A 21,435-nucleotide genomic window follows, 5' to 3' on the forward strand; every position below is an offset into this window, starting at 1 on the left:
CTGGATGAGGGGTGGTGGGACAGATGCAGCTGTGTGCGGGCCATGGGCCAAGAGGGGCTTCTCTCCTTTCCTATCCCGGGGGTGCCTGAGAGCCAGCAGGGCGCTGTGGGTGGGACTTCCAGCAAGGGACTGAGTGCATCAGGTTGGGACCTTTGGAAGAACCTGAGTGTTGACCAAGAAGCTTCGAGAAGGGCATAAGATGTCTGCCGGATCCCGCTTCTGCGGGTATAGACAAATCCTGTGCGCCTTTGCAGAAGGGTTTTATGCCCTTGAAATCAGGCTGCTGCCATTTTAATAAAATGCAGCCCGTGGTCTTTCAAGATGTGTGTATCCGGTATCCTTCTGGCGTATTACGTCTAGCCTGCCGCTCACTTGAGGGTATGGCTTTGCGGCTGAATCATCGGGGCCCACGTCATCACCCTGCTTCCTAATCTCTCCAAGCCCATTGTTCTTACCTTTTTTACTCTCGTCTTGTGCAAAGTGTTTTATTTATATCTCACATTTTATGCAGCTCTGTTTTTAATCTTTTACCACCTTTTTATTATTTTATTTTTACCCTTTTATATTTTAGCTTTGTCACACTTTTATCCTTTTGCTTTCTGACATTATGGTTTTACATTTTTTACCTTGTCTGGCTGGAGCTGTTAATTATTTATTTTAATTTTTCGTCTTCCTTGATGGCTTCCCTTTTCATCTCGTGCCTTATTTTCATTTTTCTCATTATTATTTTCCCTTTAACCTTTTTATTTTGTTCCCTTTCAACTCTCTTCTATTTGCATCCACATCAATATCCCTTCAATTGCTCATCAGTCTTTAATCCCTTTGCTCTTTTTTATTTTTTTCATCTTTTTAAAAAAAATTTTTTTAACAATTTTTCCCCTATTCCTGATGAAATCTTTTGACTTATTGGTCTTAGCTGTCTGATTTTTATATTTTTTTAGTTAACAAAAATTTGATCAATAAAGGCTGGCAGGATGTATGGTGTTGGGGGAGTTGCTGGGGGAGGGGAGGGTCCATGCCCAAACCTGGGGGGGGGGCAGGTGTCTTTCCAGCCCCTGTCGACAGTACGTCCAGAACCACTGTTAGGGTTCCATCACCACTGACATGGATCCTCTCAGTGGTCACACCCTGGACACTGGGGGAGAGACCCACAGGCTGCAGGTACTCCTTTGAAGCCGCTGGTGTCCCTGGTGTCTGCTGCTCACTGGGAGAATGGGGTTTAACTACCATGTCCCTTCCTGCTCTGGGGTGTCACCACCTGCCACCAAGCGTATGTCTGGTGGGTCACACTAGAGGGAAGGCACAGGACCGTTCCATGGGGTCCAGCTGAGCTGTCCCTGGTGGGAGGTGAGGGCATCCGTGCCCCAGCGCTGTGGAAGGGCCCAGAGCGGGGGGCCCAGCCTGCTCTCTGGTCCATCCCCGGCAGCCTTACTCGGTCCGAGCACGCCAAAACGGGCTGAGCCGTCTGCTTTGTAGAGGGTCTGCCTTACGTGTGCTGCACTGATCACACTGTATGTGCTTCATTATAAGCAGAAGCTGAGTGGATTGTCCTCCAAAGGTCTTGGGTCAGAGTCGACCTGGTGGTGATAAGCCTGCCTCTCTTTGGTCCCCAAGGACAGTGCTGTGTCTCTGAAAGGGTGGGTCCCGAGTCTCTGGACACCCTGGAGGCCTTCCAGAAAGGGCTGGTGCACTTGGAAGGGCACAGCACTGGCCAGTTAAGAGGCCAGGGGCGTGGGTGTGTCTTTCTGCCCATGCTGAGCTCCAAGGTGCAGAGCGCCTGGGAGATGCCAGGAGCCACTCCTTGGGGCAGAAGAAGGAGGCGCTATTCAGTCCTGGGGAATGGAGGGAGGATGGCAGCTAGAGTGACCACGGAAGAGAGCTCTCGGAATGGGCACTGTGAACTGTGGCATGTGTGTGGGCTCCCCGCACCGTCTGGGCTCTCTGGGTGTGGCCCCAGCACCCACCACAGCTGGGGGGACCACTGAGAAGGGCTTTTCCCCTGGGAGCTGAGGTGAAGAGGTGGGTCCTGAGTCCTGGAGCTGAGGGCAGGCGAACCCCCTTCCTTCTACCCCATCGCGGTTTGTGCTTGGGCTCAGGGGTGGGGGGTGAGGGGAGACGCAAACACACAGGTCTCTGCAGAGGGGCTTCCAAGCAGGTCTCCGACAGGCATGAGGACCAGCCCACTCTGCCTTTGGGAAGAGGCCACTGACAACCCCCCCCCCCCGGGGTCTTTGGCCTGTGACCATGAGCAGAGTTGCTGTGTTCCAACGACTGAGGGCTTTCTGAGGGACCCTCCATGTTTCCATGCAACCCCCGCCCCCCCATCTTCCAGCCTCGAAGCAGCCCCGAGAGGTGCCCAGGCTGTGCTGCCCAGTCTGGGTCCCTCCAGCCCGCGCCCAGCTCACACAGTCCCTCCCACGGGGCTGCAGGCTCTTACCAGCACGGTGGTGACGACGAGCGACCTGTTTGTCAGAGAGTCGGTGACATTAGGGCCTCGGCCTTTGGCAACCTCCGTGATGTTGAGCCCCTCTGTGGGACTCCACACGCCAACCTGATGGACAGACAGACAGAGAACAGGGGCTGAGCCCCCCAGTCTTTCCACCCTTTCCCCACACCAACAAGGCCATCTACTCGTTCCCCTTCCTCGTGAGCACCGTCATCACGGCTAACATGCTCTGCGCTAACCTTTCGGACAACCCTGTTGCCTCCTTCTTCAGGGAGGAGGCCCTCAAGGTGTCGAGTCTCCTGAATTCTGCCACCTCCCCCTTGCTGGCTACGCCAGCACAGCTGGCGGGGAAAATGCAGAGAAGCTGAGCATAGAGACAGCCAGGGGATCTCAGCCCGGCCGGGGGTGGGGCAAGTGCACTAGGAAATCAGGGGTCCTGGGGCAGAGGCACTCTGAGCCTGGTGGGCCCCCCTCTTCCTGGGAAAGACGCTGAGCCCCCAGCTGCTCGCTCACTGGGTCTCTGCTCTGGTTCCACCTCCCGGGGCCATGAACCCTCCGCACCCCAGGGCAGGGCCTGGAGCAAGGGACGCAGTGGCTAAACATCTGAGGAATGGGCTAACAGCGGAGGAGACCTGTCACCTGCAGGAAGGCAGACTGGGCAGGAGCTGGACTTTGTAGCTGTTTTGGGGGTGGGAGACCAGAATGGAGGGCCCTCCCTGCCGGCCTGGTTGTCGCTGGGTTTGAAGGCAGTTTGCTTTGTGCTTTTACTTCTAAAGTTGGCAGATAGGGTGGCCAAGGGGCATCATCTGTGTCCCCACAGTGCCCTTGTTGCTGTCAGGCCTGAGGCTGGAGGAGGCCAGGGAAGACCCAGTTTGCCAATCCTTCTAGCACCCTGGGCCTCATGAAGGTCCAACGTTGCCCAGCTCCGCCCCCTTCTCAGGTCCTCTCCCTCAAGGAAGGTTTTGGTATGCCCTCTGTCCTTGGCCTAGCTGGGGGGCACTCAGGAAACTTAATCAATTAAACAGAGGGGCCGAACGCAAACATCCCATTCAGAGAGATGCGCAAAGCAGATAGCAGGGAGCCATGTAATTACGCCTGGGTAATTCTGCTCTAATCCTTCCAGAGCCACCGGCAGGAGCCGGCAGGATCAGCTATGACCCAGCTTCGCAAACAGAAGCCATGAGACAAGAGGCCGGGTGGCTGTGTTTGGGCTTAGCACCCTCTCCAGGCAAGATTTCTGTCTGCGCAGAACCCCCAGAGCCCAGAAGAGAGACGGGCAGACGGCGTCAGAGAGGCCCTTCTCTCAAGTGCGCTGAGCTCACGAGGGTCCCTAGCAGCCCCCCTGGAGGTTCCACAAACATCTGTCCAGCGGTTCCCAAGCAGCTGGAACCCCAGCCCCTAGCAGCATCTGTGGACTTCCCACTGCATCCCGTTAGGCACCACGTGCCCTGGTGATGTGGGAACAGTTAGGACTCAGGAGGCCCCAGCCCCACAGAGGCTGTCCGCTCACGCTCCAGGTGGCAGGTGGCAGGGGGAGCAGGGGCCTCTGGAGGGCTCAGGTCAGCCTTTGTCTCGGGACAGTAGGATGGCTTTCCCCAGGTGTTAGCTGCAGTCCCTTGTCCTTGGGAGAAGGCTGCTGTGATAGGCTCAGATGGGGAGTGCTCTCGTGATCCATTGCTGAGGTCTGCCAGGCCTGGCCGCGCGTAGCGGGGGTGCACGTGCGGCTAATTGCCATCCTCAGAACTTACGCCAGTCCCAGAGACCGACAGCCGAGAGAGCGAAAGTGAGATGCCACTTGAGCGGAAACCACGGCCACAACACTGGAGGAGGAGGCGGGGCCCCCAGCACTGCCAGGGTTTAAGCAGGAGCCAGGAAACCACAGCGTGAGAACTCGCAGCGTGAGGAGGTTGGAGCAGCCGGTCTCCTTGATCTTGGGCCAGAGGCCGCAACCCCTGTCCCTAAGGGACTGATGCTGTATGTGGCATGAGAGAGTGGCAGAGGAAAGGTGGGGTTTCCCCCCGGGAGTCTGTGGGGAAACTCAGAAGTGAAAGAGTCAACTTGGCCACAAGGTAGAAGCGAGCCAGAGCCAGGTGTGTGCCTGAGGGAGCGAACCCCGGAGGCAGAGGTCACTCCTACAGCCAGGGTGACCACAGGGGCAAAGGAGGGGCCGCGGGAGTGGGCGTGGCTGGGCCATGGGGAATGTTTTTGGGGCCCATGGAGGCTGGGCCTGGAAAGGCAGGTTGGGTTATTTCTTGGAGAGCCATAAGGGCCCAGGGGAGAGGCTAGAGCTTCAGGTGGCACTGGGGGAACATGGGCACCAGCGGAGCAGGGCAGGGCTGTGCTTTGGGAAGCTTTGCGTGTGCGTGTGCGTGTCGTGTGCGTGCGTGTCATGTGCATGTGTGCGTGTCGTGTATGTGTCGTGCGCGTGTCGTGTGCGTGTCGTGCGTGTGTCGAGTGCGTGTCATGTGCGTGTACACTCGGGTGGCCGGAGGCTCGGGAGTGGAGGTGGAGAAGCTGGGGCTGGGTGCTAAAGTCATCCAAGGGAGAGGCCTGACCCAGGGCAGACGGGTGGACAGGAGGGTAATCAGGGCATCCCGAAGGCCCAGAGGCCTCCGAGCCGGCCCTTCCCTCTCCTGGCTTTTACTCCCTGCACTTCGCACACCCCACTCCCAGGGCTGGACAGATGCCCTGGAGCGAGACGGGGTGGCCAAGCCCCCAGCTCCAAGGTCCCAAGGATGTGCAGAAAGGGGCTTATATTGACTGTCCTCCTCAGCCCAACAGCCTGACTCAACAGAATATGTGGATGGTTCCCAGAGAGCAGAACTGGCTTCCTGACAAACACGTGCTGGTGGCCAGATGGAGGTCCCAGCCGCAGAGGGCCTGCAATCCTCATCCCAACCCCCTGAATCATCGTGACCTTAAAAACCAAGAGGGGGGAGTTCAGAATCCATACGCTTCAACCTCTCTCCAAGGATAAGAACCAACTCCAGTTCCCAGACAAGCAATCATGTTGCTGAATCGTTCCTTAAATGCCTCCAGTGACAGTGAGCTCACTACTCGCCAGGTAGGCACCCCCTGGTTGTTGGGAGTTTCTGTTACCCAAAGTCACGTCTGTCCTTCTGCCCCCTGAGCCTTTCATTACTTTTCTCACGTTAAGCATCCTCGGTGGTCCTTGCTCACAGGGTGACAGCTTGGGTGTCGGCCACAGCCAGGCCACTGGGTTCTGCACCCCTCCAGCCCAACCACACCTTCAGGTTCTCCAAAGAGCCAAGGCACAGGCCACACCAGGTCATGTCAAGCCCCCAAGGTCTTGTCCCTCCCTCTCCTGAGTCCACGTACCTTCTCCAGGCCGTCCTCCTTCAGACTGATGATGTCCAGATCAAAATCCGTCCGTAATCCACTGGTTTTGTTGAAAACAATCCGTCCAGTTAATCCTTCCCATTGAGCCTGCCGGAAGGGAGAGGGCAGAGCGGCAATTCCTCGGGCTCATAAATCATCGTTCGGTACAACTGTACAATGCTTCATTTTAATTACTCTTTGCACTGATACTGTTCCCCCAAGACCATGATTAATTAATAATCACCTCCATCATTGCTCGGGCTGTGGTGCGAGCCAGCGATTTCCATAAATTCTATTATGCTCTTTAGCCAGCGTTGCATTTGCACCTTCTCGTGTACAACATCGATCTCAGACGCACTCAAATGAGCCCGCACCCAGAAGCCATGAGGAGGGGGAGCCTGTGGCAGGTCCCCAGAGAGGGGCAAGGAGGCAGGCGGGCGGTGTGGGGCAGGCGAGACCTGCGTGGAGGCGGAAAAGCCAAGGGGCCAAGCCAGCCCAGGCTGGAAGACCAGGTGCCTGGAGGAGAGCCGGAGGAGACAGAGAAGCCACCCCCACCATCCCCAGCCCCCCCGCTCCAGGGGGTCGCGGTTAAGAACGCTGGGGTCAGAATGCCGGGTCCAGCCGCAGTTAGCTGTGCGACCTGGGGGATGCCACTTCACCTCTCTGTCCCGGGTTCCTCATCTACAAAATGGAATTCGTAATAGTACCAAAATGCCACGTGGGCGGAATGAGATAAATCCCGTAAAATACTTAGGACGGTGCACAGTACGTACCGAGCCCTGAACGAATGGCAGAGTTTGTGATCTTTTACTGCCATTAACATCACTAACACAGAGAGGCCTGCATTCAGAGAACACACTGGAACCAAGCTGAGAAAAGCCCCACTCCTCTAGATCCGGGGTGGGCAATCTGTGGCTGGCGGCCCCATTCCCCTGCTGCCTGTTTCTGTAAACAGCTGATTAGAACACGGCCACACCCATGTATTTGCTTATTGTCTTTGGCTGCTCTGGGCAGGACTGCAGGCCTGAATAGTTATAAAGAGACCATCTGGCCCACAAAGCCTAAATATTAACTCTCCAGCCTGTGACAGAAAAGGTTTGCAGCCTCCTTTCTAGAAAATACCCTTCCTGTGGGCCCAGAGGATACCTACAAAGTACTTCTCGCAGCTCACAGCATGTAACCTGCCGGCCTCGCAGGTGGGCCAGGTGAGGTCACGATCCCCATTTCACAGACGAGGAAGCAGGCCCCAAGAGGCCAGCACATCACCCGAGCTCACAGATCGGATAAGAGCTCCACACTGCCCCTCGGTCCCAGGGTCCCAACACCCAGGCTGAAGCGATGTCCTTTCTCTCCCTTCTCCATGGAGGTCGGAGGCTGCGGGCACCCAGGTGAATGCCCAAATAGCACCGGCTTTCTGTGTCTGGGAGAACAAACCCATGCATCCTGGAGTCCCTTGGGAACCAGCGGAGGCTGGGGGCTGACTGGGTTGAAGATGGAGGTGCCAGAGCATGTCGGGTTGAGGGGGGAGCCCTGAATATTGCAGTCCTTGCTTTGCCACCGTGCATTTCTAACCCCATACGGGTCAGGATGCCCTGTGGGTTCTGAAAAAGGTTCCGGGGACTTTCCCTGGCCGAACGCCACTGACACTCATGCTTACACTCATGGTGTGACACCCAAGTTCATGGGCTCATGGATCCCTGGAAGCCACAGTGACAGCTGTGGGGCTCTCCAAACACCTGGGCAGCTCCAAGGCATCGTGGGAAGTGTGCAGGGGAGCATCCGGGTAGACTAACTCAGGCAGGGGGGGGGGCCTGGAAGGGGTCCGGGAGGCAGTGAAAGGAATTGGATAGAATGTGATCTAACCTCTCTCAGCTTCGGGAAGGGGAAAATGACCTGTTTCCTAGGTGTTAAAAACGATGTATAAAGTGCTTAGCAAGTGACTGGTCTGCACCACCCCGACTAAGCGGTCTATACTATTATTTCTCCTTTGTTGCTTCCTTCCATGGAGTTCCCTTGGACTAGGGTTGGCACGTGGCTGGGAGGAGGGCTGGTCGTTTGGGCCAGGGCCCGAGGTCTCAGTAGAAATGCTGTCAGAGAAGGCTCACCTCCTTCCCTGAATGCACTGATTTTGTCTCATGACAATCCTGCCAGCTGGGTGTGACCACCCCCATTTTAAGGTCATAGACACTGAGGCTCAAAGAGGAACTGAGCTATATACACAGCCCCACATAATGGGGGTGCAGGGCAGAAGCCCCGTCTGCAGAACAGAGCTGAAGAGCTTGGTGTCACCATGCCCAAGTTCCGTGGGAGAGGCTTCTAGAGCCCAGGGGGCTGGAAACGGGGTTGGGGACAGAGATGAAAAGATCAGAGGAGGCGAAGACCCCCGTTTATGGCTTCACAGAGGGGCTCAGCTCCCTGCACCGCAGGCTGGCTCCCCCTCTTCTGCACCCTCTGGCTCTCTCCTGGCCCCCAGGGGAAATCACAGCAGGTGCTCCAAACCTGCGCTCAGAGCCAAGCCTGCCCCCTTGTCAGCTACAGAGGAATGAAATGCCAGCAGGGGCACGGACTGTCTGTGTGCGGGCGGGCGGGTGGGCAGGGCCAGGGCAGGGCAGGGAGCCGCTGGCAGCTCCTCCCCGTGACATTTCCCGGCCTGCCCGCCCCTTCCAGCCACCACTTGAGACTCGCTAAATGAAAGATGCTTCACACGCTCTGAACTCCGGCCTGGTATTTTCCAGCTCCTCTCGGAAATGCCAAGTCTTTAAAATGATTTACTGTCATGCAGTCAGACGGGGAGATGGGCAACTTGGAAATGGTCTGAGGGAAGACAGTGTGCTGGGCAGGGCGCTTGGGCCCCGGGCTTGGGCAGCTGCGGCCCTACGATGCCCTACTCACCCTGTGAGTGTTGAGGGCCACTCGCTGGGCCAGCGACCAGGAAACAGGAAGTACACCAATGCGGGCCGGTCAGCCCCGAGAGGGAGAAGGGGGTCCCTTTCTCTGGTGTGGGCAGTGACAAACCTGTGCCCCTCAGGGCTCCAGAACTGAGCCTCAAAAATTCCAGGGGGTGAGGGGGAAGCAGGGTGGGGGTTCCCGGAGCTCTGTGGCCCCGGGATCCTCGTTACCTGGAAACCCACCAGGGAACAAGAAGCTACAGGGATGGCAGTCATGATGATAGAGAGAACAGCAACGGTAGCCCCTGATGAGCGTCTGCTCCGTGCCAGCCTCTGGCCTAAGTGCTCCGCACACGCCCTAACTCGCTTCATCCTGCAACAACTCTAGGAAAACCTCCAGAGTACAGAGGTGGACCTGAGGCACAGAGAGCTTCAGCAGGTTGTCGAAGGTCACACAGCTAAAAAGTGCGTTAAGCTTCAAAGGCATTTTTGTGTGGCTCACAAGGAGCCCGGAGTTGTGGCTTAGGTCATCGACTCCCTCACACTGGCCTCTGGCCCTCAGTTGGAGGCCTGCCGAGGAAGGAGGCAGAGGGGGTTAGGAGTCAGGCCTCGAAGTTCCCCGAGAACAAGCAGGTGGTCTCCCAGGCCGACCAGGCCTGCTCAGGGCACTGGACAATTGGCCCTCCTCTGCAGTTCTGAGAGGCTGGATGAGAAGGGACCACCATGGTCCTCTTGTGCCAACACAGCTGATGATGGATGGAGCCCCTTCTGGGCGTGAGGGGAGCCGGTGCCAAGGACTTCATGCCTCGCTCACCACGATGGTGAGAGGGTGTTTGCCAGGTGAGGAAACGGATGCTTTGGGCCATCTAGGAACACGTGAGAAGCCGCACAGCCGGGAGAGGCAGAGACGAGCTCCACGGGCATGGGCATCACACTCTACGGCCCGTGTCCCATCCCCATTCCTTTTAGTGCCCTTCCCAAGCAGCGATGGGGACCTCAGCACTCGCAGGAAAGCTGACCTGTCTGCTGCGTGTAAGGTGGTGGGTCTCTTTGCTATACGCCCTCCTAGAGCTGCCTTCCTCTGCATGTGGGATTGCACCCCTGAATGCGAGGACTCCATTCACGTCTGCTCCCCCCGGGCTGTGAGCTCTGTGAACGCAGGGGCTCGTCTGTCTCAGCCCCACTGGCCCCCAGGGCCTGGCAACTCGCTGCTGAGTAACTGAAGGAATACTCAAGGCAGCCTGCTGCACTTCTGGCCCAGCGTCACTGCTATGGAGCGATCGCCGTACAACCCTCCTCAAGGGCTTCTCTTGATTGCCCTTGGAGTCGCCTGGACAGGGTCACTCCCACTGAACCAGGATAACCCTGCCCCGATCTCCTCCCCGAACCTTCTTCATCCACCATTTACTGAGGATTTGATTCTGCCCACGTCCTGGGCTAACTGTTCCATGGACAGTTTGCACACCGTCTTCTCAACAACACCGAGACAAGTACTCTTTATGCCCATTTCACAGTCAAGGAAACAGAATCAAAGTGTTAATCCTTTAGCCAAAGTCACACAGCTCATCATGACGGTGCCAGGATGCCTGGCCCTGGCCTTAGCTTCCCCACCTGTAAAATGGGAACGACGAACTGCCATCTGCAGCTTACAAGGACGAGGATGAGGGAGAGTCCTTCGGAATTATCGGATGGCACCGTGAATGTCAGTGGCCGTCTTGTAGCCGGTTCCTCTGAATCAACCCCACAGATGGGACTTCTTCACAGCCACCTTGGAGCCAGCGGAGCCAGGTCCCAGGGGGCCCGTGACATGAAGGGGAGTTTGGAGGACTGAGTATCCAGCCAGCCTCCCCTGCCCTGCCACTGCCCCGAGCCCTTTCCACACAGAAGTCTTGTCTCCACTTCCCGGTATCCCTCTGAGGGGGTGTGCTTCGTACCCCATTTTGCAGATGAGATAACCAAGGCTCAGCAAGGTTCTCTGGCTTGCCCAAGGTCACACAGCCAGCAGCAGAGACCCTCATCTGTTGCCCTGGCAGCCCATGCAGGTCCTGCTGACAATGCGGATGGCCCGCAGAGAACCTCCTAGGTGCCAGGGCCTCAGCCTCTCAATCGCCCTGTGAGATTGGTCCCGTCCAGCCCATTTTCGCCCAGGGAAACAGAGGCTCAGAGATGTGAACCAATGTGCCCCGGTTGGTGTGGACTGGAAATCGATTCTGCCTGCGCCTTTGCTCTGTAGCACGGAAGACCCCCGGGGGGGGAGGCCCTGGCGGGGATGGACACGCACTCACCTCCTTGATGAAGTTCATGAAGCGGCCTCCAAAGCGCCAGGCCTTGTGCCGATGGCATTGCAGGGAGTTCACGGTCATCTGCGGGGCCCGCTGGTAGCACACGGACACGATGTGGACAGCGTCGTACAGTAAGGCTGCGTCGGTCTGGAAGGGAGGGCGCAGGGCCTGCCTGAGAGCAGTTCCCCAGCCCCGTGGGTCCTTGGCCCAAGCTGCTGTGGCCCCTTTCCCCTCCCCCACCAGGCACATGGGGTCCTGACGGGGGGAAGGCCCAGAGCGACCCTGTCCACGCCCCCAGTAAAGGCCGGGCTTAGGTGTCCCTGCTGCTCGGCAGTCACCCAACTCCCACCCTCTCTGCAGCTTAGACCTTCTCCTTCCAGGCCCTCCTCCCTCATCCCATCACTCTTGCTGCTCCTAGACCCTGTCCACGCCTTCTCCTTTCCTGATTCCCTAGGCTGTCACACGCTTCCCCTACCACCCTTTGAGGGGACTGTGTCTGATTCCTAGTGCTCCCAGGGCCCAGCCTAAGGTCTGGCTGGTCCAGAGCAGGTCTTAGGAAGGGAAGTGGTGGGAGGGAAGAAAGAGATAGGGAGGAAGTAGGGAAGAGATGACAGAAAAGGGAAATGGAGGGACGAAAGTGCAGAGGAAGGGGCACCCCTGGATCTGGCCCGCCTGGCTGGGATACCATCATCACGCCGTCCAACAGGCCGGACTCTGCCCGGGGAGCCGCCTGCAGCCGCTCCATGGACCACTTCTCCACGATGGCCGAGACATGCGGGTTGTCCACGTTGAGGATCCGGAACCCTGTCAGGTTCACCCCCGAGTAGCGGTAGGGCTCCAGGTCTAACGCGTACAGATCCTGGACAGAAAGAGGTTCAAGTAAACACAGGTGTGGTCTGCTGTAAGTCCCAGCCACCCCTCACCCAGGGCGCCACTTGCCCCCCAGTCCCTTCTCTGAGCACCAGGAGCCCAAGGCTGCAGCTCCCTGCGGAGCCCCGCCCCACGCAAGGTGAGGCTCAGCGGCAGTGGAGCGCCCGCAGGAGCACTGCAGGGGGCATCGGGGGGTCGGCTGGAACGCCCCTCGCCCGGGGGCTGACCTCAGCTGACCTCACAGACTCGCCGCTGGATCCCCAGCAGGTGGCTCAGCCGGGTTCTTCGTCTACAAAATGGGGCTCGTGCCTGCTTTATAGGACCCGGTGCAGCAGTTCACATAAAAGGCCCGGTCCAGAACGTCCGAGGAGCTTGACAACGGTCACAGTGGTCATTTCCAATGATGGGGGTGCCCACTTTGGGAGGACAGAGAGCACTGGGTCTGGGCATTTCCACGTGACCCAGAGGGAAGCTGAAGGGATTGTTGTATCCCCCCAAAAGACTATTTTAAAATAGTCTTTTCTAGGTTTTGCACAGTGAGGGAAACCATCCACCAAATGAATAGGCTCCATGGGAGAAGTGCTTGAAAAGATGCTCCCGTCCTTCATCATCCGGGAAACGCCAGTCAAAACCACAAGGCGCGATCGCCTCCCACCGGTCAGAATGGCTAACATCAAAAGGACATCACAAGTGTTGACAAGGAAGTGGAGAAGAAGGAACCCTCATGCACTGGGGATGGGAAAGCAAACCGGTGCGGCCGTTCTGGAAGACGGTATGGAGTTCCCATCAAAAAATTAAAAACAGAACTACCCTACCATCTCACAATTCCACTTCTGGGTATTTACCTGAAGAAAACAGAAACACTTATTTGAAAACATAGGTCCACTCCGATGTTCACTACAGCACTGCTTACAATAGCCAAGACACGGACACAGCCCAAGTGTCCGTCGATAGAGGAACGGACAAAGAAGATGTGGTGTCTCCGTGCAGGGGTATGTAACTCAGCCATAAGCAAGAACGACATCCTGCCATTTGTAACACTGTGGATAGACCCCGGGGGTATGCTAAGTGAAGTCAGACAGAGAAAGACAAACACCATGTGATTTCACTTATATGTAGGATCTAAAAAACAAAACAAACTCAGAGATAGAACAAACTGGTGGATGCCCGAAGGGGAAGGGGTTGGGGGATGGGCAAAATAGGCCAAGGGGATTAAGAGGTACAAGCTTCCAGTTATAAAATAAGTACGTCATGGGATAGAGAACACAGCCAACAATACGGTAGCCACTTTGTATGGTGACAGAGGATATCCAAAGCTTTTGTAGGGGTCATTTTGTAATGTATAAAAATACTGATTGGCTATCTTGTACCCCTGAAATGAACATAATACTGCAGGTCGGTTATAATTCAACAATGACAAAAAAGTCTTTCTGCTTGGGACTCAAGGAATACTGCTGCCTTCTTCTCTTCCCTCCCCTCTGATGTCACCAGCCAGGTCTCCTCACCTGCTGTGTCCTAGAAGCTGTGGACTAGCAGTCAGTCCGTCTGCCCGTGGCCAGCTCGCATCCAGTCTGGTGTAAGGGCCAGGAAGACCAGCCTTAACGCGTGGGGCAGCCTAGCTTCAGCTCCTCTGCAGCCACAGCTCGGGGGCAAGGGAGCCAGTGAGGCGAGGAGGCAGAGAGGGATTGGAGGGGGTGTGTATGGAGGGAGAAACCAGGGGCTAAGCTAGGAAGAAGTGGCAGTGGCGAGGAGGTGGGGTGGTAGCCTGAGGAGCAGAGCAGAGCTCCCTCCTGTTAAGGAAAACTCCCCAAACTTGTAAATAAGGCAGGAGGGCAGCATCTGCTTTCCATGTAGTACGGAAGCGTCCCTCACCAGGCCCGCCCTGCACTCTGTGATTCTCCGGGAGAACGCGCCCGGGTCCGACTCCACCGCCAGCTGCTGCTCGAAGGCCCAGACTCTGGGTTAACTTGGAGACTGTAGCCCATTGAAATGATAAACCCCAATGTGGTGGCTTATTACCCTTGTAGGACATTAATCCATTTTATAACTAACTAAGCAGTCTTATTTGGTGTTTTTCCCTCCCAATAAAAACTCAATCCCTCCAAAGCTCTTTGAGCCAGTGTTACCATCCTACTGGCTTCCTTGTTAATGAACTAGCTTTGACACACGTTCATCTTGTATTTGCAGGACTCATTTTTTTTTTTTTTTTTACTTTTTAAGAAAAGATACTACAATAATCTAGATTGGCCCCTTCCTACTAGTGGTTTGGAAACGGAGTCCTAGGGTTCTCTTGTTCAACTGTTTTCCATCCTGGCCCCTGGTCCAACCCATCCTGTGTTGGGAGAGAGGCAGGACACCCCATGGGCTGTACTGTTCTCTGCATGGCTGCAGCCATCAGGACTAAAACTAGTCCAAGCTTTGGTGAACTCGACGTGGCTCGAGGAACGATGGGCCCGTGGAGCCACTCTTCCTCATGGTGCTGCCTTCCTTTGGTCTCTCAGATATTCCTAATTGATGCTAAGCTCCTGCTGCACCCTCAAAACGGGCTCCTTCTGGAATGCACGGTCTTGGTTTCCTTTTTGAAGGTTTAGGGAGTAGGGTGTTGGGGAGAGATCTGGAGCAGACTTGAACCCCAGGCAAGAAAATTTAGTCCTAGCCTTGCCCAAACAGCGAGGGTGCTGATTCTAGGCCAGGACTTGGGATGGCGAAGGGCCCGGGTGGGAGCAGGGGGTGGGGTCTTCAGCAGGTGAGGGGGGGGGTCTCACTGAGAGGGCCAGAGGGTGCCTGCCCCAGTCTCAGTGGGGAGTGGAGGGTGGGCACTGCACTCAGGCCTGCACGTGGAGGACACCATCCCAGCCCGACATCCCATCCCGATACCCCTGCAAAGTAGCTGTTTAACAGTGTGCTCCTTCTGTTGATGAGGAAACAGGGTCAGAGGCATGGGGTGACTTGCCTGAGGCCATAAGGCTCCTAAAGGGCAGAGCAGAATTTATACCCGGGTCTGTTTCAGTGGGGTGTTGGAACTGGCTTGCGCTGGCCTGTGGGAGCTAACTGTCCGTATTTCTTCCTGTCTCTACGTCCATTCAACTCACCTTGGTCGCCTGATGCAGGCCGAGGTGGGAGTATTTACACCATGGAAATTAGAAGCACTCCAGATCCAGGGTTTCCCTCCCACACAGTTGGACAGCGGGTGGTACACCGCCATCTGTCTCATTCAAAAACGCCTGTGCTTTATGCCCCAGTGCTTGCCAAACCCGACATGCACCCAAACTGTCTTTGGAGCTGTTTTGGGGAGTATAGGCCATACAGAATCTGGGGTACAGCCTGGCCCCTCATCTAAGTCATGACTCCTGATGGGGCTGAGCTGGGGAATCAGGGAGTAGTAGCGGAGGGGCGCGGGGAGGGCATGTCCAGAAGGAGGCGCCTTCCCGAGCGCAGCACATGGAGACAGCCCGGGCAAAGGTCGGGGGCACAGACTGCGAGGCCAGGCCATCTGGGTGCCAGCTGCATCTACCCTCCTTACCTCAGTTGGTTCAGCTGCCAAAGGTAGGCGGTGATAAGAGGACTAGCAGGTGGGGTTGTCATGAGGCAGAAGTGGGCTCGTGGATGTGCACAGTGCAGGTCTGCTGAATTCGAGACGTTAGGTCAGGGTTTGACCGATGCTTCTCTTCTGTCTTCTCTGGCAGCCGGGTGGGACAGCCATGGGATACGGCCCCAGGGACAAGCCCGGTTGTCAGAGGACAGGAGCTGACAGGGGTTGGGTCCTTCCAGCCTTACCCATCCTGGCAGCATAGGAACAACCTGGGGAGCAATGGAGTCCAACCCAGGCAGTCCTGCTCCCAAGCCCCCTCTGTCCTGTGACCAGCCCACAGTCCATGCAGCATTCAGAGGGGTCTTTCGGAAGGCCAATCCAACCCCATCACTCCCGTGTATGTGGATCCTTACTGCCTTCTCAGAATGAAGTGCAAGTTCTTTAATTTAGTTTACAAAGCTCTCCAACCCCCTCCAGCCCCGCTTTTCTTCCCACCCCCTCCCATGTTTGTTTCAAGAACCAAACCACTTTCCCCTTCACCCTCCTTGCTGACCGCTGCCCCTGCCTCCATCACGCAGCTTCTCATCCCCGTGCCGGCATTCGTGCATGTCCTAGCCTCTGGCTGGACCGTCTCTTCTCAACCCTCTTGGGTGGGCTATTCTCTGAGGTTCAATTCAAGTGGCACCTCTTCCAGGAAGCCTCCCCTGACTACTCCTTTACACACGCACAGTAGGGTAGGTCAGGGGTGCTTCTGCTCTCATCCTGGGACCTCTTGGTTTTCATCCCACTGATAACAATTGTTAGTGTCTACCACCCCCCCATGGGCCCCTGAGCCAAATACCCCTGTCACCCAAAGCGGAAAGAAGGGTCAGCCAGCCAAGTGGCTCTCTGGGGCACCTAAACAATACTGGGAAGGGCCTGGGATGGAAGACTAGTGTTTCACATCCTCTAAGGGGGAGATCTCAATGAAGCTGGGGGCTAGGAAAGGTTTGGTAAATTGCCTGGTGGCGGGGGGAGACCCTTAAGGGGTCTGCTTTAGTATCAAGAGATCTTCCCCCAAAACGCCTTTGAAGAAGGCAGGTAAGGGGAGGTGGAGGAGTTTTGTTTTGCAGAATGGAGAAGGTGAATTTGGGGGCAGAGCTAACTGCTGGGGCCATGGAAGAGAAGCTGACCTCTGCCCCCAGAGGGCGCCCTCCTCACCCCACCCCTGCCCAGAGCCCAGCCTCCTCTCCAATGTGGTGCTGACCTAACATCTAAGGCCTGAAGGACGCCAAAGCATCAGCCTGCCGAGGGCGTCTGTGACTCAGTTCACCCTCTCCGACCAGACCAACCTCACTCATTGGAAGGGAGGCATCCCCGGCCCCGGTGGGGGGCTTGGGGGCTGGTGACAGCAGCCCTTCCGGTCTCTAGACGTAGCATTTGGTCTGATGACACTCACGGGGTGGCCGCAGCCACTCTAGCCGGGAGGGGGCGAGATGGGGCATCACTGCTGGGGTCACTTCCCTCCCCGTCATGTCAAGCCGGGGCACAAAACATTGTAGGGCTGGTGGCACCAAGTGTCCCCGCTCCCGTGACACGAGGGCAGAAATGACGGGAAACTGCCAAAGAGGCCTCTTTGTCCAGCCCTAATTCTGTGTCCACACTGCCCTGAGCACAGACCCCCGAGCGCCATACACAGTGAACTGTGGGCAACCTTGCCGCTTGGCAAAAAGTTGCTGTTCTCGATGCCAAATGTTGACACACTGAATTCAGTATCGACGAGGGACCTTTTAGAAACATTCAGCATAACATAATAGACTAATTCATTAGCACCCCATGGGTCTGACTGGTAGAAGCCAAAGCTCGGAAAACATTGCCTTAAGGAATGACAGATGAAAATATCTTTCCCATGATATAACTGTTATTGCCGGGAAGTGGCATTAATTGTGATTGCTTATCTATTAATTTATTATAATTCTTTTTTCACCTCCAGGCTTTTACCTACACGTGACATGTAGCAGGGGCTCAGCTGGGGCTGATTAACGCGGGGTTATCTGGGAATGGCTCGAAGCTGGCTGCAACAGATAATGGCCGCTGGGGTAATTAAAATGTCTTCTGCGTGAAAGAAGCAAGTTTGGAGGATTTTTTAGAGGCAAAGCGCTGGTGACGTGGGTTTCCTAAAGGGAAGGAGATACACGGCAAATGCCACTGCCCTCCCAAACACATCCTCGACTGACCAATGGGCGCGAAGAGGCAGAATCACGAGGTAGACTGAAGCCAACGGGGGCGGAAGGGAGGATCGTGGAGCTGGAGCCCAGGCCGACGCGGGACCTGGGCCAGAGAGGAGGGCCCGAGGGACACAGCGGCTGCCCTGGCAGGCAGGCAGTGAGGGGGCGGCTGGGAGAGATGCCGAGAGACCCCCGGCCCGCCGACACATGCGGACGCAATTACTCCACTGCAAACTGCAGAGCTGTCCATGGTGTAAGGGTTGTGCCTCCCTGGGAAGATCCACTGTCCCCGACCCTCCGAGAGGCTCGGGGAGGACGGGCAGGGGGCTAGGACAGCCATACACGGGACTGGAAGTCGGGAGCCAAGGCCGACTTGGCTAGATCAGGGTTAGATCTGCTGGGAGACTCTGGGCAAGTCACTCAACCTCTCTGGTTCCAGGTTTGCCCATCCATCAACGGGGAGCAAAAACCCTGCCCTGTGAAGAGGGAAAGCAGCGATGTGGAGAAAGGGCTTGGAACCTGTGACATGTGGGCACTGCTGAGATTTGCGGAGGCTCTATTCCCCCGTGAGGGTCAATCATTGCATCCGGACCACCCCTGCCGTGTGCGGCCAGAGGAGGCCATCCACTGCCTCGTGCCGGCTTTCAAAGTGACAGCTCCCAGCAGAGGCCTTCGGAGCTGGACAGCTCCCAGCTGCTGAAAATCCTCCCTCGGCCCCTTTTCTTGCTGGGTGACCTCTCTGAGCCTCGATTTCTACTTTCCTATACAACTGGGAGATCGTCCCTCCCTCGGAGAGGCGTTCTGAATTTGTGGATGAGATGGCGTATGCTGAATACACAGAAAACATAAGCAGGATGTACTTCACCCACTGAACTCTTACCTACTACTTAAATAGACATCAGGCACTCGCCATATTGCACGCTCAGCACAACAGCGCTATGAGGCGGTGCGGGTACTGTGGCCATTCTGTAGATGAGAAAGGGAGGCCCAGAGAGGTGAGAGAACTTGCCCAGGGAAGCAGAAAGATCTTGACTCTAACTCAGGCAGGTTGGCACCAGAATCCACAGTCTTTACTGTTGCCATGACAAGGGTGTTGATAAGTTCATGGATGACTTTCTACTTTGCATGGTAGTCATTCACTCATCCAAGCATTAATGAGCACCTACTGCATGCCAGGCACTCTTTGGGCACCAGAGATGGACAGGTGAATTGAGCGCAGTCCTTGACCCTCATACGCACGAAGGAAGCCTGCCAGCTGGTGAGCTTTGTGCAGAGCCACCCCTGCATACTTGCTCCCACCCAAGCACCTCGCTCAGAACCGGGGGCCTTGAGAGCATCTGCACGTGGCTGCCAGAAATGAGTAAACGGATGCCTGAGTTAAGGAAATGAAAAAGTAATAGAAGCAGATGCTGTCTAGGGCTAGAGAAGGCCCCTCCCTCCAAGACCTCTAACCTTGACCCAGGAAGGCAACAGTATTAATGAAAGGAACGTGGGGTCCCTAGGGAGGTGCCTTCTCTAGAGTCTTGCCTGAAAGGTTGAGCCAGGCCACAGGGTTAAGGGCCCAGAAGTTGGTCTCAGCACCCTAGAAGCCCGGGATGGGACGGACAGGGCTGCCATGCTGGGGACAGGGCCTTGGGCCCCTGGAATGTGCCCTACGGCACCTTCCCAGCCTTGCTCCTCTGCCCTGCTCTCAGCTCCAAACAGAGGTGGAACATGGGAGATCTGGTGACCTCATCCTCCAGCCTCCAATGACTTTCCAGGATATAGTACGACATGGAAAAATCAGCTTGGGTGGGCAGAAATCCAGAAGGGACTTGGGGAAGAAGGTGCCTGATCTCAGTCACCAGCAACCAGAATCCCTTTCTCCCAACATGACTCCCGGCGGATGCCTAGATCTGAGCTCTGGATCCGGAGCACGTGCCGTGGGTGGGGGTGGGGGGGGCTGAGCTCTGCCATGCACACAGGGTCCAGTGGGTGGGGAAGAAGCAGTGGTGTGCTGGTGAATGCTCAGGAACCAGCTCTCGGTGGAGGGGAGGTTACAAACCCTTATTTGTAGTATTTGCCAACTTCGGTGGCATGAATATTCCTTCCACCATGGCCAACTCCAAGCTACCTTCGTACTATCAGTGAACATGGATTTGGGAGCAGATGACTACAACAGGCTCTAGCAATCAGTCAGAGTGAGCCAACCCCCGCTCTCCAGTGAAGCACTAACCTGCCTCTTGGCCTTGCTTATGCTGTTCCCTTTGTACGGAATACTCTTCCTCTCTCTCCTTGATGAACTCCTACTGATGCTTCAAGGCCCCATTTAAACATCTACCTTCCTGCCTCAAATTTCCCACCTTCTACCAGCCCCTCCACACCGGGTGTCTCTTTCCACTGTGCGCCATGGCCACATGTCCAGGCCTGTGATGGCACACGCCTGCCGAAGGAGCTAGACGTGGAGGTGTGGACCGCACAGGACGGGAGTTCCTCGAGGGCGAGGCCTCGGCGCCAGTCGTCCTGAGACCCTCACCAGAGCCCAGGTGCTGGGGAAGGAGGGTTACCTGGGTGTCAGATGGATGAGGGAACGCAGAAGCCTGCCAGGCTGCAGCAAGGCTGAGGAGGAGGGCAGGAGCCTGTTTCAGTGCCGGGATGTCAGCGATGCTGTCACGTGTCCCAGACCGGGCTGGGTGGAAGAGTCCAGCCAGGGGCCCAGGGAAATGCTAGAACTTCTGGCTCCAAGGCAGGGTGACTGGGTGTGGGCACCCCTTTGGCACAGGGATCTCTTTATTCTGCTGATTTCAGGCCACAACTAATTATCTTAATGGGTTTAAATGGCCCTAAATGTTCTCCGAGTTTGGACAGGCCCCATCTGGAGCCTGCAGGTGGGCTGGCTCAGCTGACAGTGAGTGGGCAGACTTCAGCACGGATGCTGCAGGAATCCAAAGCAGCATTTCCTGTTGTTGCGTGAGGACTGAGACATCCATGGGGAAGTGTGTGGGCTGGGAGCCGAGGGTCATCTTAATAAGAGCAGCTAACACTTGCACCGCTCTGCACACGAATCAGGCACTGCTCTCAGCATCTTACTTTCGGAGCTCATAATTCTAGGAGTTAGAAGCCATTATCGCGCCCATTTTGCAGACGAAGAGACTGAGGCAGGAAGGTTAAACGACTAGCTAGTCATCAGAAGGGTGTGAGTGGACACGGGCAGGTCTAGACTCACTGCCCGAGTCACAGCTCGAGGGCATTTCTCAAAGTGGGCGGGCCACGAAGACATATCTGGGCCCTTGCCCAGGGCCACACCTTGAGCCTCAGGAAGCAAGGCCAGACTGAGTCTCCTCTGCCACAGTGGTCCCCGCCAGACTGACCTTGTTCTGAGGGGGTCCCACCCCCACCCGTGCCAGGGCCTGGAGGTACATTACCAGAGTGGTGAAGATGAAATGATAGTACTCGGTCATCATGCCCATGGCCATGGCCTGCGGGAGAGCAGAGCATCAGCAGCCTGCAGGGGGTGCCCGAGAAGCCCCCTCCCCATCTGCACCCCAGGGCTGAGGACCAGACTGGTATGGGGCTTGGGAGAGGCGGGCCCCCTGGAGTGGGACGTCCTGACACCACCTCCCCGAAGTGACAGTGACTGGCTGGCAGACAGCAGCGGGTTTCACACTGGAGTGTGCAAGTCCCCAGGGACAGATTCAGATGCAGATCTTGGGGCGCCTGGGTGGCTCAGTTAATTAGGTATCTGCCTTCGGCTCAGGTCAGGATTCCGGGATTCTGAGATCAAGCCCCCGCCTCGGGCTCCCCACTCATCGGGGAGTCTGCTCGTCCCTCTCCCTCTGCCCCTCCTCCTGCTAGTGCTCTCTCAAATAAATAAAATTTAAAAAAATGTAGA

General features: G+C 56.4%; 1 protein-coding gene across 1 annotated transcript in view; it reads right to left on the reverse strand.

Annotated features, from left to right (window-relative positions):
- The window catches only part of GRIK3 (glutamate ionotropic receptor kainate type subunit 3), a 217,464-nt gene that overhangs the window by 48,482 nt on the left and 147,547 nt on the right, over positions 1-21,435 (reverse strand). Inside the window, exons 5-9 of the mRNA XM_034649429.1 lie at positions 20,969-21,022; positions 11,641-11,814; positions 10,959-11,102; positions 5,786-5,893; positions 2,438-2,551 (exon numbers count right to left, since the gene is read on the reverse strand). Of these exons, the coding sequence (XP_034505320.1) occupies positions 2,438-2,551; positions 5,786-5,893; positions 10,959-11,102; positions 11,641-11,814; positions 20,969-21,022 (594 nt within the window). The remainder of the gene's footprint in view (positions 1-2,437; positions 2,552-5,785; positions 5,894-10,958; positions 11,103-11,640; positions 11,815-20,968; positions 21,023-21,435) is intronic.

The sequence above is a fragment of the Ailuropoda melanoleuca genome, chromosome 2, assembly GCF_002007445.2.
Source record: "Ailuropoda melanoleuca isolate Jingjing chromosome 2, ASM200744v2, whole genome shotgun sequence".
Lineage (NCBI taxonomy): Eukaryota > Metazoa > Chordata > Mammalia > Carnivora > Ursidae > Ailuropoda > Ailuropoda melanoleuca.